This window comes from Neltuma alba, unplaced genomic scaffold, assembly GCF_004799145.2.
Source record: "Neltuma alba isolate B1F8T4 unplaced genomic scaffold, ASM479914v2 tig00012055_pilon, whole genome shotgun sequence".
Taxonomy (NCBI): Eukaryota; Viridiplantae; Streptophyta; class Magnoliopsida; order Fabales; family Fabaceae; genus Neltuma; species Neltuma alba.
In genome coordinates, this window is record NW_021636619.1 from 227,740 (window position 1) to 244,127 (window position 16,388).

The 16,388-nt window shown below is 31.7% G+C and overlaps 1 protein-coding gene and 1 pseudogene across 1 annotated transcript; one reads left to right on the plus strand and one right to left on the minus strand.

The window, feature by feature from the left end:
* The first annotated feature begins 386 nt into the window (after positions 1–386).
* On the plus strand, positions 387–5,415 carry LOC114721671 (leucine-rich repeat receptor-like protein kinase TDR; annotated as a pseudogene).
* Positions 5,416–8,636: 3,221 nt separating this feature from the next.
* Positions 8,637–14,031, minus strand: LOC114721682 (QWRF motif-containing protein 7-like). Its single transcript, XM_028907530.1, has 3 exons — positions 13,432–14,031; positions 9,605–9,694; positions 8,637–8,774 (listed from the first exon to the last, which is right to left on the minus strand). Exons 1-3 carry the CDS (start codon positions 14,029–14,031, stop codon positions 8,637–8,639), a joined length of 828 nt encoding a protein of 275 aa, XP_028763363.1.
* Between the last annotated feature and the right edge of the window lie 2,357 nt (positions 14,032–16,388).

The window sequence follows — 16,388 nt, forward strand, 5'->3', positions numbered from 1 at the left end:
CAATGATAAATTCTATTTAATTAAGGAAAAGATAAAAAAGAAACTTACTTCCTTAAGTCGAATTTCATTTGAAATTTTTTTTTTTTGAAATTTACCCATATTTAAATCTATAAATTATATTTTGAGAAGCCAAAAAAAATAAAATTACATTAAATTTTAATTAGAAAAATATTAAAAATATAATTAATACCTCACTTGGTGGCTTATAAGAGCCAGGATTGAAGAGAGTATATTCAGACATTAATGACAAAATATTTTTTCCCAGGAAAATATTTCATTTATATAAAAAGAAAACATAATATGTAAGCTAAATTAACTTTAAGAAAAAAGTTAAATTAAATTTTTAGGTATGCATGTAATATATGGAAGAGTGGTTGTAGAAATAGGAGCTAGAAGAGAGGCCTTGTGATTCTGTGTGTTTCACTCATTCATGTCCACCAACAACAAAACGCACTGAAGCAAACTCGTCATCATGAAACTCCTCTGCTACCAGCAGCACACTCAAAAAGCACTTCTCTTCTTCTTCCTCATCATCATCATCAATTCAATTCCTCCTTTCTCCTTTTAAATCTGCCTCTCCAAACGCCACCTTCCTCTTCATCCTCATCCTCAAACCCTCTTCTTCTTCTTCTTCTTCTTCAACACTAGCTGCCATGAGACACCCTTCTTCTCCTCTTTTCCCTCTCACATTCTTCTTCTTCTTTTTCTTCTGTCAGATACAGCTTCTGGTTTACTCTGCTACACCATCTGCCATCATCTCTTTGCTTTCTCTAAAGTCTTCCCTCATTGACCCTCACAATACTCTCCATGACTGGAACTATTCTGCTTCCTCTAACAATTCCCAAGACCTACCACCTATTTGGTGTTCGTGGTCAGGTATCACGTGCCACGCACGGACTTCTCAGATCATCACATTGACCTTTCTCAGCGTAATCTCTCTGGTTCCATTTCTCCTCAAATCCGTTACTTGACTACCTTGAACCACTTGAATCTTAGCTGGAATAGCTTCACTGGGATTTTCCCACCTGTGATTTTTGAACTTGCTGAGCTCAGAACTCTGGATATCAATCACAACTTCTTCAATTCAACTTTCCCACCTGGGATTTCGAGGCTCAAGTTCTTGAGAGTGTTCAATGCTTATAGCAATAACTTTGTTGGTCCTCTGCCTTCAGAATTCATGAGGCTTCGGTTTCTTGAGAAGTTGAATCTTGGTGGGAGCTACTTTAACGGTACAATTCCTTCAGGTTATGGGAATTTACCAAGATTGAAGTTCCTTTATCTTGCTGGAATCTCTTGGAGGTCCAATACCATTTCAGTTAGGGTTCTTATCAGAATTGGAACGTCTTGAAATTGGGTACAACCAGTTTTCTGGAGGATTACCTGAAGAATTTGCATTATTATCAAGTCTGAAATACTTGGATATTGCTTCTTCTAATATTTCTGGCTCTCTGATTCATGATTTGGGAAACATGACTATGCTGGAGACATTGTTGCTGTACAAGAATCGGTTAGTGGGTGAGATCCCATCAAGCGTGGGCAATTTGAAAAGTCTCAATGCACTTGATTTGTCAGATAATAAACTCAGTGGGCCAATTCCTGAGGAAATTTCAATGTTGAAGGAACTAACCGTTTTGAGCTTGATGAACAACAAGTTAACAGGAGAGATACCACAAGGGATCGGAGATCTTCCAAAACTCGATACTCTGCTTCTATGGAACAATTCGCTTTCTGGGATTCTCCCACAAACCCTTGGCTCCAATGGATTACTCTATAAATTTGACGTTTCCACGAATTCACTCTCAGGTTTAATCCCACCAAATGTTTGCAATGGAAGCAAGCTTATCAAGCTCATTCTCTTTGATAACGAATTTGAAGGAGCTTTTCCAGAATCACTCACTAATTGCACTTCACTGGTAAGGCTTCGAATCCAAAATAATCGGCTCAATGGATCCATCCCTGGTGGTTTTGGCCTTCTTCCCAATCTCGCCTTCGCCGATATGAGCAACAACAACTTCACGGGTCGAATTCCAGAAGATTTCGGAGATGCTCCAACATTGCAACACTTGAATCTCTCTGGAAATTCATTCGAAAATCAACTTCCAAGCAATATTTGGAACGCTAGGAATTTACTGCTTTTCTCGGCGAGTTCATCGAAAATTAACGGTCAGATTCCAGACTTCGTAGGTTGCAAGAACATTTACAGAATCGAATTGCAGGGGAATTTTATCAATGGGAGCATTCCATGGAGCATTGAGAACTGCGAGAGGCTTATTGTGTTGAATCTGAGTCGTAACTCGCTTTCTGGTATCATCCCTTGGGAAATCTCCGTTTTACCCTCAATCACTGACGTTGACCTGTCGCACAATTTTCTGTCCGGCACCATACCCTCCGGTTTCAACAACTGCACTACGCTCGAGAACTTCAACGTCTCCTTCAATTCCCTCACCGGACCGATTCCTTCCGCCGGTTCAATCTTCCCGAACCTAAATCCCTCCTCCTTCTCCGGCAACGATGGCCTCTGTGGCGGCCTCCTCGCAAAGCCCTGCGCTATGGACACTCGCTCTCCTGCAACGGAGGAACAAAATTACCATCCGAAGAGAACCACCGGCGCAGTTATGTGGATCGTTGCAGCGGCGGTGGCAGTTGCATTGTTCGTGCTAGTCGCCGGAACCCGATGCTTCCGATCTCATCACGGCCGTCCGTTCATGAACAACCGCGAAATTGGACCGTGGAAATTAACCGCGTTCCAACGGTTGAATTTTACCGCAGATGACATTGTAGAGTGCATGACAGCCTCGAACAAAATCATAGGAATGGGATCCACTGGAACAGTGTTCAAAGTGGAGATGCCAAGTGGCGATATCGTAGCCGTTAAAAAGCTATGGGGTCAACAAAAGGAGACCTCTAATAGCATCCGACGGAGGAGAGGGGTGCTAGCTGAAGTGGAAGTGCTAGGGAACGTGAGGCACAGGAACATAGTGAGATTATTAGGGTGTTGCAGCAACAAGGAGAACACCATGCTGCTCTATGAGTATATGCCCAATGGGAATTTAGAAGACTTATTGCATGGCAAGAATGTGGTTGGTGATTGGTTGACAAGGTATAACATAGCACTAGGGGTGGCACAAGGGATCTGTTATCTTCATCATGATTGTAACCCAGTGATCGTACATCGAGATCTTAAACCGAGTAATATTTTGTTGGATGCTGGGATGGAAGCTAGAGTGGCGGATTTTGGAGTGGCCAAGTTGATTGAGAGTGATGAATCCATGTCTGTCATTGCTGGATCATATGGCTACATTGCTCCCGGTAAGACTTAGATATAAATATTTATTTTTATTTTTTAATTTAAATATTTATTTTTCAAGTGTTAGTTGGTAAATTTATTCATATTATGTTCCTCTTAAAATAAAAAAATAATTTTTTAAATTAAATTTACACTTTCTAAGTGAAAAATGCAAACCCCCCCCCAATTACCATACAAGAGATGTGAAAAAGAATCCAATGACTTGTATATGATTTGCACGACACTTCATATATATATATATATATATATATATATAATATAACTATTTCAAAACAAGGTCTTCTTGTGGGGCTTGGAAGATCTATAGCTAATGATGAAATGAAATGGGCGGTTTGTATTATTTCATTTATAACTTCAAACTTGACGGCACAAAATAAAATTTTTTGAATTGGGAGAAAAGTGGATTTGAAAGCAAAAGGACTTGTATTACAGAATTTAGGGGGAAAAGGAACAAAAGAAATAGCTAGGTTTTCGAGGAAATGACCCAAGAATTATAGATACATACTTATCATCATCATTATATGAGGCATTAATATAGCAAGTTCTAGTTTTGGCATTTGCCTATCTTTACCACGTGAAATATTTAAATTTAAAATAAAAAAGAATTGGTTTCAGCTACCCTTTTTGTTATTATTTTTAATTGTGTTCTTTGCAACTGGCCTTTTGACACTGTAGACAGTAAGTGTGTGGTTCATTTTGTCATATGAAGACAAAAACACAAAAATATGGGAGATATTACTTTTTCCCTATTATAATAAGCACTTTCTAAAAAATGTATAGTCTTTATTATTAGTCATTAAGTAGAGCATTAATTATATTTTTCTTAAGATGACCTCTATATAAGTTTGACGTAATTTTATTTTATTTTTGTTGTTGTTTCACAAGATGTAATTCATGGTTTTAAATATGGGTAAATTCATAATTTCTTTTTATTTTCAAACAAATGTAATCACCTAACCATTTTTCATTAGTTCTTATAAAGTGGCTAGATATGTCCTATGATACTGACCAGGCAATATCAGATAACTTACTACTCACTCACTTTCACATGCACACAAAAGCATGTTTTGATGGTGACCGAGCTAGCTGGGTATAGAGCACAATGTGAACACTGGACACGTTCAGCATAAGAACAGATTTAAAAATTCTAGGCGTGACTGCCATTTTTAAGGTGCTGTGGTTTGTGGTTGGTGTAGCTCTATCTCTAGCCACAGTGACTTTTTTCTCATAAGCTCCTTTTGTTTGTGCATGAATAGTTGTATTATTGCGCATGAACGCATATATATATATATATATATAGCCTTTCTTTTTCCTTTCACTTTTCACTTTCACAAACCTATAGCTTTTGCCCAAGTTCTTCACAAATTCAAAGGGACCCACCAACAATAGCCTTGTCAATTCACACATCCACTTTGGAATCATGAGGATGTTGACTTTCTCCTAACTTAGTCCATTGTGGTAAATGCCAACTTGTATCCCATTCTATTCTAATTTACTAATGCCATTTTGTTTGTTTAACTTCTTCTGCAGAATACGCATACACCCTACAAGTTGATGAGAAGAGTGATATTTATAGCTATGGAGTGATGTTAATGGAGATTTTGTGTGGGAGAAGATCTGTCGATGCTGAGTTTGGCGATGGTAATAGTATTGTGGACTGGGTTAACTCTAAGATCAAGACTAAAAATGGGGTTGATTACATATTAGACAAGAATGTTGGTGCTGGGTGTGCTCCGGTAAGAGATGAGATGAAGCAGATACTTAGAATCGCGTTGCTTTGTACTAGTCGGAATCCGGCAGATCGGCCTTCGATGAGAGATGTTGTGATGATGCTTCAAGAAGCCAAGCCAAAGAGGAAAATGTTTGATAATATTGTGTTAGGACATTGTGGTGATAAAGATATTGGCAGTGGGGAGGATGATGAAATTGTCTTGCCTCAAAAGGCAAAGATGGAAATTTAATATGATATTGAAAATGGATTTTTTTTTTAACATTTTTAATATTGTGAGGGATGGGTATAGGAAGAAGAGATTTCTTTTTTTTTTTTTTTCCTTTTTTCTTTTTTAACTTTCGGCGGAATTTTTCATCAAGTTCTAATGTTTTAGACTGGTTAGAGTGAGTATATATTACTTTAAGACTTCGGTTGATGTTTACACAATTGCATATGACCTTAACTGCAAAGGAGTATGACCATAACAAGTATAAACTTTTTTAAAAATTAAAATTAAAATGAGACAAGAATGATTTTTCGGTCATAACTCTTCTCACATATTTATTTCGTATGCCGTAAAATCATTATAAAATCATGGCTTAGTTTTTACCAAAAAAAGTCATGTTATCTTCAACTTGGCCAAATTCAAAAAGTATCTCCAAACACTCAATCTGATTTTTCCATACATTAAAAAAACTACTACCTCAATTCCTCAATAGACAAAACATCATGTAAACTCTCATTCTCACTCCCCGTTTGTAAAGCTTTATGTCGTCCCATATTTAAACCTAAGTGTATCTAAAATTAAAAAAATTACAAGCAAAAAAATATAAGAGCAAATAACGAGTTAGAACAGAGAAAAAAGAACTCAGAACTACAACACCCGCACGTAGAAAAAGAAAACACACATAGCATGAAAACACCAAAGAATAGAGCACAAAATGCCTCTTTCTTCTTGTGAGATGGAACAAAAATACTTATTACTTCTCCGATCCTTAATGTAAAACATAATAATTCCCTCTCCCTCCTACTTAATTATTGTTGGGAAAATAATAATAGGGTTAATTTTAAAAAAATTGATAAATATGTGAAATAAGTCTTAAATATTAGACTAACATCAAATTCCCAATTAGGTCATATATTAAATATTGGAGAGGTATTTTAGAGTGATCAAACTCCTTACTCAATGGAATAGACCCTAGCACATGATCAATGGCGCCATCTTCATCATGTGCACATCCTCCTTTTCCCCTCTTCCTTTTCTATTTTAACTGCATCTATCCTTCAGTTGGCCCTTCAATGCATTTCCTAAACAATAGACACTAATGGTGCTAACTTGGAATGCTTAAAGGATTTAATAAAATGGAAAAAGTTATGGACACCGAATTAAAAATTGAAAGAAAGTAGCTATCTGAAAAATAGGTTTCCTTTTTCTTATTTTACTTCGCTATAATTTCCCACTGTTCAATGATTTTTGTAAGATCCTCTGCTTCTACAATTTTCAAACAAAACCACTCCATTAAATGTGCAATTGATAGGCAAAATTTTTAAAAATAAATTTGAGATAGAATATATTGAATTTTATACTTGGGATCAAAACAAATCTACTAATTGACTCTTTATATTCAAAAGAGGAGGTAGGATTATTAGTCCTCCCGTTTAGGACGAACAAGACCACTATCAGCATCAAAAGCATCACTGGGCGCAATTTGGAAAAAATAGATATTGTTTACCCAAGAAACCAACACTGAGTGGAAAAAAAAAAAACGAAAAAGATATTCGGTGGTCCAAAACACCAACCCATGGATTAATTTTCCCTATTTTATATTTGCTTTCACTTGTCTATTTAACTATTTTTACTGGGACAGTTCTTATTTAATTTTATATTGATAATAAATTATTTAAGAAATTGCTATTAATAAATGATAAATAAATAAATTATATTTATTTAATATTTTTTGACTATCTATATTTATTTAATTCAATATTGCATAAATCTTTTTGTTCAACTGACATAAATTTTCTTTGGATATAAGAAACATTGTAAGAGTGACCAATAATTAATCACTAGTACAATTCACCAATTAATGTTTGGCAAAAGAGGGAAAAAGAAACATATGTGAGCGCCTACTTGAGGGCCACACGGTTTGAAAAAGTGATTCTGGAGAATAGATTCTGGAAAGAATAGATTTTATGAAAAAGTGATTTTGAGAAGTGAGAGTGTTTGGATAATTGTTATCAGAAGCACTTTTTATATATACAAATTACTAAAAAAAAAAGACATAAGTTAATATAATAATTACAGAAAAAATAAATTTATGATATATTTTAATTTGAAGGAATAAAATTGTTAATAATATATTTTTTATTAACATAATTAATAATACATAAGATAATATAATTAATAAATAATTAATATGTATATATATTTATAAAATATAAGATTAAATATGTTTATAAAAAATATGTTTATAAAAAAAATAACAAGATACATATCCTATAGGCTCTCACACTCTCCCTTTTTTCTCTAAAAGCAAAAAAATTTTGCTTTTTTCCAAATCCATGGTTTTGGAGTCAAAACCATGTTTTTAGTTTTTGGGTGGGTGTTTGGGTGATTTATTCCCCACCATAGTTTGGGTGGTTTGGGGTGTCACCCAAACACAGTCTCATTGGTGGACGAGGCTTCTAAACCTCACCTTAGTGAGAAGTGGGTATTAAAAAAAAAATAAACAGTTAAAATTTACTTTGAAAATATTATTAAAACTTAATTTAAACAGTTCACTAATTCACTAATCACATCAACCAATTTAACATCACCGCAAAAAGAAAAGTAGAACTACTTTTAAAAAAAAGTTTCTGGGCCAGAAAAAGAAAAATGATTCATCAGATACGTTTCAGCTCCATATTTGTTTGGATAAGATGCACCATCACGCTTTTCTCCTTTTCCTAACCAAAAAAAAAAAAAAGGAGGAGGAGATAACATTTGTATCTTTCTTTCATATTTGCTTCAAAATTAAGGGATTTTGACAGGGTTTAACGTAAATCATTACAAGACTTATTTATTTTATTGAAAATCAATATATTTTTGTTTCTCATTTCTTTTTTTACAGGGAAAATAACAAAAATATACCTGATTGAATTTTAAAATGACAAGTATATTATTTTAACAGATTTTAACATGTCAAAATCATTACAGTGATGCTACTTAGAGTTAGAAAAACAAAATTGAAAGCCCAAGAACGTTACTTGCAATTATAGAGTAATTTAGTCTTTCATAACAAAAATAAGAATTTTTTCTATAGTAATTAAAAATTTGTATAGAAAAGCATACTAATTAATTAAAGTACTACATCCAATTCTTAATATAAGAGCTAGTTTGATATTCAATTTGGTTTGAAATATAAAATCCTAATTTATTTTGCCTATCATATTTATCTATTTTTTTAAAGTAGGCTTTATAGTAGTTACTTATATTAAAAATTCCATCTAGTGGTAGTTCTAATTAATACACATGATTAGTAAAGATATTTTAAAAAAAAGTTAACTTAATAAACTTTTTTAATCTACTTAAATGTGTCAATTGACTCTTATATTAGGAATTAGAACTGGTATATTTAATCAAATTTTAATGTTTTTCCCATTGCTTACCATTGAAGTAGAAATGATGGGCATAATTCTCAAGAGTTCCTGAAAGTGCTCCTCTTCTTGTTTCGATATGGTGCTGAGTTCTGTTACTTGATAAAGAATTCCATCAACCTGCCACACAATATTATTATTAATTAATCGCACTCTTATCTAATAATATTATTAATCACATTATCTTTCTAATCATTATATTATAATTAAAAAAAATATTGATAATTAATTTTATTTTCTCAAACTTTTTGGGTCGGACTGCGAGAATAACTTAAATCTTAATATCCCATTAATTTATTTCCTTTTTATAATAAATATAAAAAACTTGAAAAATTCTGTTAATTTAGAAACTATTTTTTCTTAAACACATTTGTTCAAAATACTGTCTGGTACCAAAAATAAATACCTCTCTCAATAAAGATTTAAATTTTAGTTTGTCATACTGTGAAAAACTAATTCTTCAACTAAAGTCCATCAACATTGTTTGTTAATTTAAAAACTATTAATTATATAAATTTAAAAAAACACTACTTTTTTGCCAGACAAAAAGAAAGAAACTTAAAAATTTATGTTAATTTAAAAACTACTGATTATATAAATTTTTTTAAAAAAAAATAGTATGACCATGTTACTTGTCAAAGACTTTAAGGGTAATACATCAGGCTATCCTTATTCGATAATCCTCCAAATAATGTATTTTTCAATACTTCAAAATTTACCAGTTCAGACATTTTTTCCCAATAATTCGGTCACCCATTTCTAAAATTCAAAAACCAAATAATGAGTATATGTAATTTTAAAAATATTATCCTATAAATAATTGAGTATTGATTCTTTTCTTTTCTTTTTTTGGACAAAATTGAGCATTGATTAAGCTATTAAGGATACTTAAACATCAAAATAAATATTAAAAGGTGTAATAAAAAAATTAAATATTAAAGGGGGAAAACCTGAGATTGATATTTTCTTATGAGTGGATCAATGGTCTCCATTATTTCTAAGGCTGTTTTCATGGCTTCATGCAGAGAGGCCACGTCAGCCTGAAAAAGAATGCACAAGGGATAATGTGAATTACTAAAGATGAACATCGAAAATAATTTTAAAGATGCAGAATAATTGTATACTATTGTTTTTTTAGAAATACAAATTATATAATTTTTTATTAACAATTAAACAAAACATTAGAATTAGAACATGACTTTTTGTCTTGTGTTTTTTTAGCAGACAGTAAACATCATTTTTAAAGGAAGAATAGCATTTAAAGATTAAAAGATTAAATTAATCACGTTTAAGAAAAAAATTGTGAATTAGGAAATAAAAGTATTACACAAATTCAAATTCCGAGAAGCATACTTGTTGGGAGAGTTTTAACTTTTACGCTCTCAGCTTGATAGAAATTAGTTTCAAGTCCAACATGACTAAAAAATATTCTAAATTATACAAAAATATATGTATTTGACGATTTGAATTGTCTCCTTTTTCTTATTAGATAGATCAATATTAAACTATAAGAAGTTATGAAAATTATCTTTTAAAAAAATAGATGAATCTCATCTTAAATTAGTAGTCTCAAAATTGCTAATAAGAAGAAAATTGAAGTACCAAACCATGAGAGGTAATGTTATCTTTAACAAGTTAAATACTTTCTTTTCCTTCATAAACAAACAAATCTCACTTGAAAATTAGTGATTACAAATTTACAATGTCGCAAATAAAGGAATAGTTCGTCAAGCCATTGAAAATATCTTTAGTCCTTATTTTGGTATTCTCTAGTTTTTGATCTCATTAATATTAAATTAATGTAATCTTTGGGTTCTTAAATGCTTAACAGTGCAGACAATTGGACCTGAAAAATAAAACCAGGCCCAATGCAGAAACAGAGAATTGGAAAGGGGAATTTTCTTAAAACTTCATAGTTGATGCACTTCAAATCAATTTTAAAACTTTTGCATGCTTTTTTTTTAATAAAAAAAAGACATCAATGTATATAGGGGTTAATGTGCAAATTTACCCCAAAAATTTTTACTCAAAAGTGCTGAAACTTTTTTTTAGTGCAAATTTGTCCTATAAGTTTAATATCGTAGTAATATTGCCCCCATCATTAAAAAATAGCATTAGCTATTAAAATAATGATATTGACTGTTAATATTTTTAACAGTAGAAAACAACATTATTATATTTTTAAATTTTCAGGGCAAATTTATGTTAAAAAAATTCAGATGCCTAATAATTTTAAATGAAAACTTTCAAGAGAAATTTATATTATATGATGCAAGAAAAGGCAAATGAATGGATGCAAAAGCGAGGGAGCTTACCTTAATATCAAGGAAAGGCAAACAAATGGACAAAGCTGATAGCTTTCTGATCAATCTATTGATGTGTTCTTCATATTTTCTGTCTAATAATTTTTCCCATTCATTCAGAAGAAACACTTGTGGATTCACGAGTTGATTTATTTTCATGATATGCTTCACCTTTTGCCTTTCCTTTTTCTTCTCTAAGATTCTCTTTCTTAGCATCAAGATCCTCAGGCAAACATTGAACAGATTCATCTGAAATTATCACAATGTATATATAATATAAGAAACCTCCTTCATAATTAATCAATATGTCAATTTATCAAAAAAGAAAAAGAAAAATTCAATATGTCGATATAAAATTTATAACAAGCATCAATATTTCATAAATTTTAAATTGATTATTAATATTAATATTAATTACTACAATATATAAATTGGAGAATTTTGTACCATCAAGGTATTGAAAATTAGACTAGTCATTAAAACTAGTCGAGATAGTGATTTAATGGTCTTATCATGATTGAACTGGGATCAACTCAATTGTGACTAAAATAGTATAATGTAATTGAAATATATAACAATATATATAACTCTAAAATGAGTGATATTTAAATAAAAAAATGCACTAGTCCACAAGTAAATAGAATATTTGCATATAAGCATCATATAATCCAACAAAATATGGTTACCAAAACACAAATATAACTGACTCCTATTTTTTAAAACTCAAAACAAAAACATATAAAATCCCATCCAAACAACGCGTCCATGACTATTGACCGGACCGGCTAGAAGATTGGTTCACTGATTTATTGGTTTGATTAATTCGCCTGGATTGAATTTGAATAAGAGGGCGCACCTGTATCTAAGTTGTCATCAAAGTGTTTTATGAATATGGACAATATGTAAATTATTATTTAAATTATTCTAGTTTAACTAATTAAGTTTCACCCTCAGTACCTCTGTAACCAAAATATTGCATAATTTATAATAAATATTTAATTTTAATTATCGAGATGATTGATAAATAAGATAAACTATTCAAACAAGTCGACCTCGTATTATATTGAAGAAAATATTATGGTTCCGTTTAGTACGAAGCATTGAAAATGAAAGAGAGGGGTTAAGATTGCAATTAAAGAAAATCATTAAAAAAGTTTTTAATATGAAAAATTGCTTGTTACACGGGTTAGACAAACCCATGTATGTGGGATTGGAGAATACCACATGTGGTATTCTCCAATCCTGCTTTCGTAGGTTTGTCTAATCCCGTGTAATAAGCAATCTCTCATGCTAAATATTATTTTCTCAATCCCAATTTTAATCTCAAACTCTTATTTTTAATGCTTCATACCAAATACTATCTATATGTTTGGCTCGATTCCAAAAAGCATTTTTTTAATACAAGATTCCAAAATGCATTTTGCATATATTAACATCAATATTTTTTTTGATGCAAAGAATCTTCCGAGTTTTATATTATGTACATCGTAGATTATGTTTATGAGATTTATTTAGTCTTTTATCTCTGACTTTCTGTACAAGCTCTTTTTCTTTTTTATTTTTTTCTCTATTGGCAATATATATACTAATATTGCAATGAATAAAGAAATCAAACTCTAGATGAGTTGAAGATAAAATAAATCTCTCCGCAGTGCATGTTGATAAATTTTAAATTCAACCAACCTATGAGCTGATGGTATAATTATTTTAAATTATAATTCAGCAGAAGTAAATAAGAAAAATTACAAGGATGCTACTTCTAATGGGACCACTTCGGCTAAAGTCAGTTCAAAAGGTTGAGTGTGACTATATAATGGGCTGATTATACGTATTAATATATATTATTTTTAAAACAAACTAACAAGTTAAAAAATTATAATTACTATACACTTCTCTATACAATTATTATATGCCTTTTAACTTATACTCCCATTGGTCTTAAATATTCAAATTAAAGGTTTAGTTTAGTTTTAAATTAAGAAGTCAATTCACTTTATCTTTATAAAATATCATGTGTAATTCCAATAAGAAACGTATATTAGTTAGAAAAATCATTTTTTATAAGTAATTAACTTAACTAGTTTCATTAATATGCAAGTGAGCTAATTTCTATATCTAAAACCCGAGGGTGCATAAGGAAAATGATAGTTGAAATAAAAAACTACTACCCTCTAGTGTTTAATATAAAAACTAGTTAGAAATTGAATTTGGTCTTAAAATATAAAATCTTAATCTACTTTATCCTTGAAATTTGTAATTTATTCTCTAAATATCTCTATTGATTACATATGTTAAAGGGTTGTTATCCAAAGGTAATTATGATTAAAAAGAGTAATTTAGAAAAATAAACTCAAATTTGTGATAAATAACTAATTTAATTAATTTTTTTTTATTTAACTCTTATATTAAGGAGGTCGTGCAATTTAGCCTCTCTTTTTTTCCCTCAATAAAAATTAAATAAACTTATTACTTACCTCTGAAGCTTTCTTTACATTAACCATGGCAGACTCGGCCCTTGCATTCACAAACCTCCACTGCAACAATCTGTTATGCAAAATCCTAAACCTGTGATGCTCATCTTCTTGCACCGATGACACTTTCTTTTGCCTGAAGTACCTCAAAACCTTACTCACACCATTGCTGTTACTCTTCACTTTCCCCGGCGTCTCAGACGACGATGACGCCGCCGGAGATCCGAGAAACCGCCCCGGCGATAACGCCCATGCCGATGGAGACTTCGCGGTCATCCTCTTTGAAGATCCAACTCCATCTGATCTGTTATTTCTGTTAGAGATGATCTCTTGGGACTTCCGAGCCGAAGCGCTTGAAGAAGAGGGATTCGTTGTGCTGTCTTCATTGTTGCAAGTTCTTCTTGTTTTTGATGTGGATTTTGAGCGGTTCGTGTTGCTGACGAATCTCTGACTTGATCCAAACCTGCGGGAGCTATTTTCTGGAGTAGTCGTCAAGGATGATAAATTGCTCCCACTTTTGCTCCGGCAAAGCCGTGGCGACGGTGATGGGGATCGCAACACTGTCCGTGGGTCGCGGCGGCCACTGTTGTTCTCCTTGTCCATGCCGCGTATTGATAGTGTCTTGTGTCTTAGAAATTCTTGTTTTTGAACTTAGTGATGTTATATATATATAGAGAGAGAGAGAGAGGGAGGGAGGGAGAGAGGGGAAGGGATTATTATAAAGTGGGAACTGGGAAGTGAGAATCATGGAAGCACGTAATGCGAGGACGTTGAAAACATGCCTTCACGTCATGGGTAGGGTATGTGGTGCTGTTTCTGTTATATTCCAAGGGTTGACTTATTTGGGAGCTTCTGAAACTTAAAAAAAAAAAAATACCAAATTTTTTTTCACATATTTATTTCAAATTCTGTGAAATTACTTCTAAAATTATGATTTTATTTTCACCTAAACACTTTTTTAGTAATGTTTTTAGCTCAGTCTTTTTTTCCCGAAGAATTGTAATAAGGTCTTATAAAAAGAACATATTCACAAAAAAGTCTCATAACAAGTGAGTAACTTGTAATGATAAGCTACAAGGTAAGAAATGACAACTAATTTTAACTTATTAAAATTTTTTAATAATTATTTTTTCTGAGACCTCGCTATAATTTTCTCATTTCTTTTTTGGTCAAAGGCTCGGCAACATTCTAACTATTGATTTCTTTTTTTATTTTGAACGGATACAAATGCACACATACATTTATAATTTCCCTCAACTATATATATATATATTTATATATGCATAAGTAACTTACTTAACATCTCACTGTAAATTTTCCTATTACATTTATGCTAATTCTCTTACTAGAATAATTTTGCTCATAACTTACCTTTGCATATATGAAAGTTTAAAGAGTTATATACATGCATATAACTCAAAGCTTTTGGGATTATATATGCATAAAAATATAATTTAAAAGAGTTCATAATCGATGTTTGGAGTTTATCCATACAAATGGAAAGTTTTTGAAGATTGGTTATTAAGTTTTAAAGATTAAGAAGATTATTTGCACACGATTCAAAGTTTAAGAGAGTTTTATGTAATTTACTCTGCTATATATAATAATACGTGTACTTATTGACGATATATACAGAGGTTTTCTCTTAATTTTTGAAAAAATTTATGTCTTTCTTTCTCGTTTGGTGCCACCAATGTCCCAAAACCTTGTCAATGTTTTCAATTTTATTATATGATTATTATAGCGTTTGGGCTTTATGATAGACGCTGAAATTACTTTTTTTTTTTGTGGTTATTTCCACCTTATATTCAGTCAGAAAAGGACACAAAAATGCGTCTTTAACATATGGTGAATATATTTATATATATAAGCTACCTCCAGTGCTTAATATAATAATTAAATAATTAATTTGGAGAGATTAAAAAAATTAGTTAAACTGATTAATTGTAATGTATATTGACTTTTCCAAATTACCCTCTTTGATCATACATTAGAAATATCTCTTCGTAGATAGGAGTCTCTTATAATCAATAGGGATGTTTTAAAAAAATATATTATAAATTTGAGAGACAAAATAAATATTAAAATTTTATATTTAAAACTAAACTCAATTCTTAACTAGCTCTTATAGGAGGTAATGTGTATGTATATACTCCTCTGGTCCTAAATATAAGATATATTTTGTAGTATAAATTGCACTACGAAATGGATCTTATATTCAGGACTGGAGGGAGTACTATGTTGCACCTGTAACTGGAAAACCATGGCCATAGTCCATCCACCATCAGACTTAAACGGAAAATTAAAACAGTACGTAAAACTTCTCAAGAAATCAAACCTTCCTGAAATTCATTAATTTGTAATTGCAATATATTTTGATTGATCCTTTTCTAAGCTTTATTTTAGCTGACCCGGACACTTCAAATCCGGATTGACTTTACTCCGCTGTCTTAACATCCGCTGCTGCTCCTTTGCTTTAAAACAGTGTCGTTTGATGATAAATGACCAAAAAAAGAAAAAAGAGATTGCAGGAAAGTCATGAATGGAAAATTGCTGAGTAATGTTTTGTTTGGAAATCCGGTTGAAGAATAAAAACTTAACAATTTTAACAATCTCCTTTATTTCCCTTGTCATGTTATGCAGCAAACGACACCGTTTTAAAGCAAAGGAAGAGCACCGGATACTAAGACAGCGAACGAAGGCCAATCCCAAGTCACCAACGAAACGGATTCAATAGAACTCTTTGTCGCCATGTTTCAGTAAAATATTGATAAACTCCTCCTCCAGTAATTTGTTAAATGAATGATCCCTCAAAAAAAAAAAAAAAAGGGTAAAGGTGAGTCCTTGAATTATTTTTGGAAGCATCCATCGCCCTGAACTACTCTAATTAGCTTTTGCCTTGAATGAGTTTTATTCCCAAAAGTCAATTTGAGAAAAAGTTTGCCCAAACAATTGTTGAA

Coding starts and splice junctions, on each gene's coding strand:
- LOC114721682 (XM_028907530.1), bottom strand. CDS start 14,031: ATGGACAAGGAGAACAACAGTGGCCGCCGCGACCCACGGACAGTGTTG. Junction 9,695..13,431: donor ATGTAAAGAAAGCTTCAGAG/GTAAGTAATAAG, acceptor ATTCTTTTTCAG/GCTGACGTGGCCTCTCTGCA. Junction 8,775..9,604: donor TAAGAAAATATCAATCTCAG/GTTTTCCCCCTT, acceptor ATTGTGTGGCAG/GTTGATGGAATTCTTTATCA.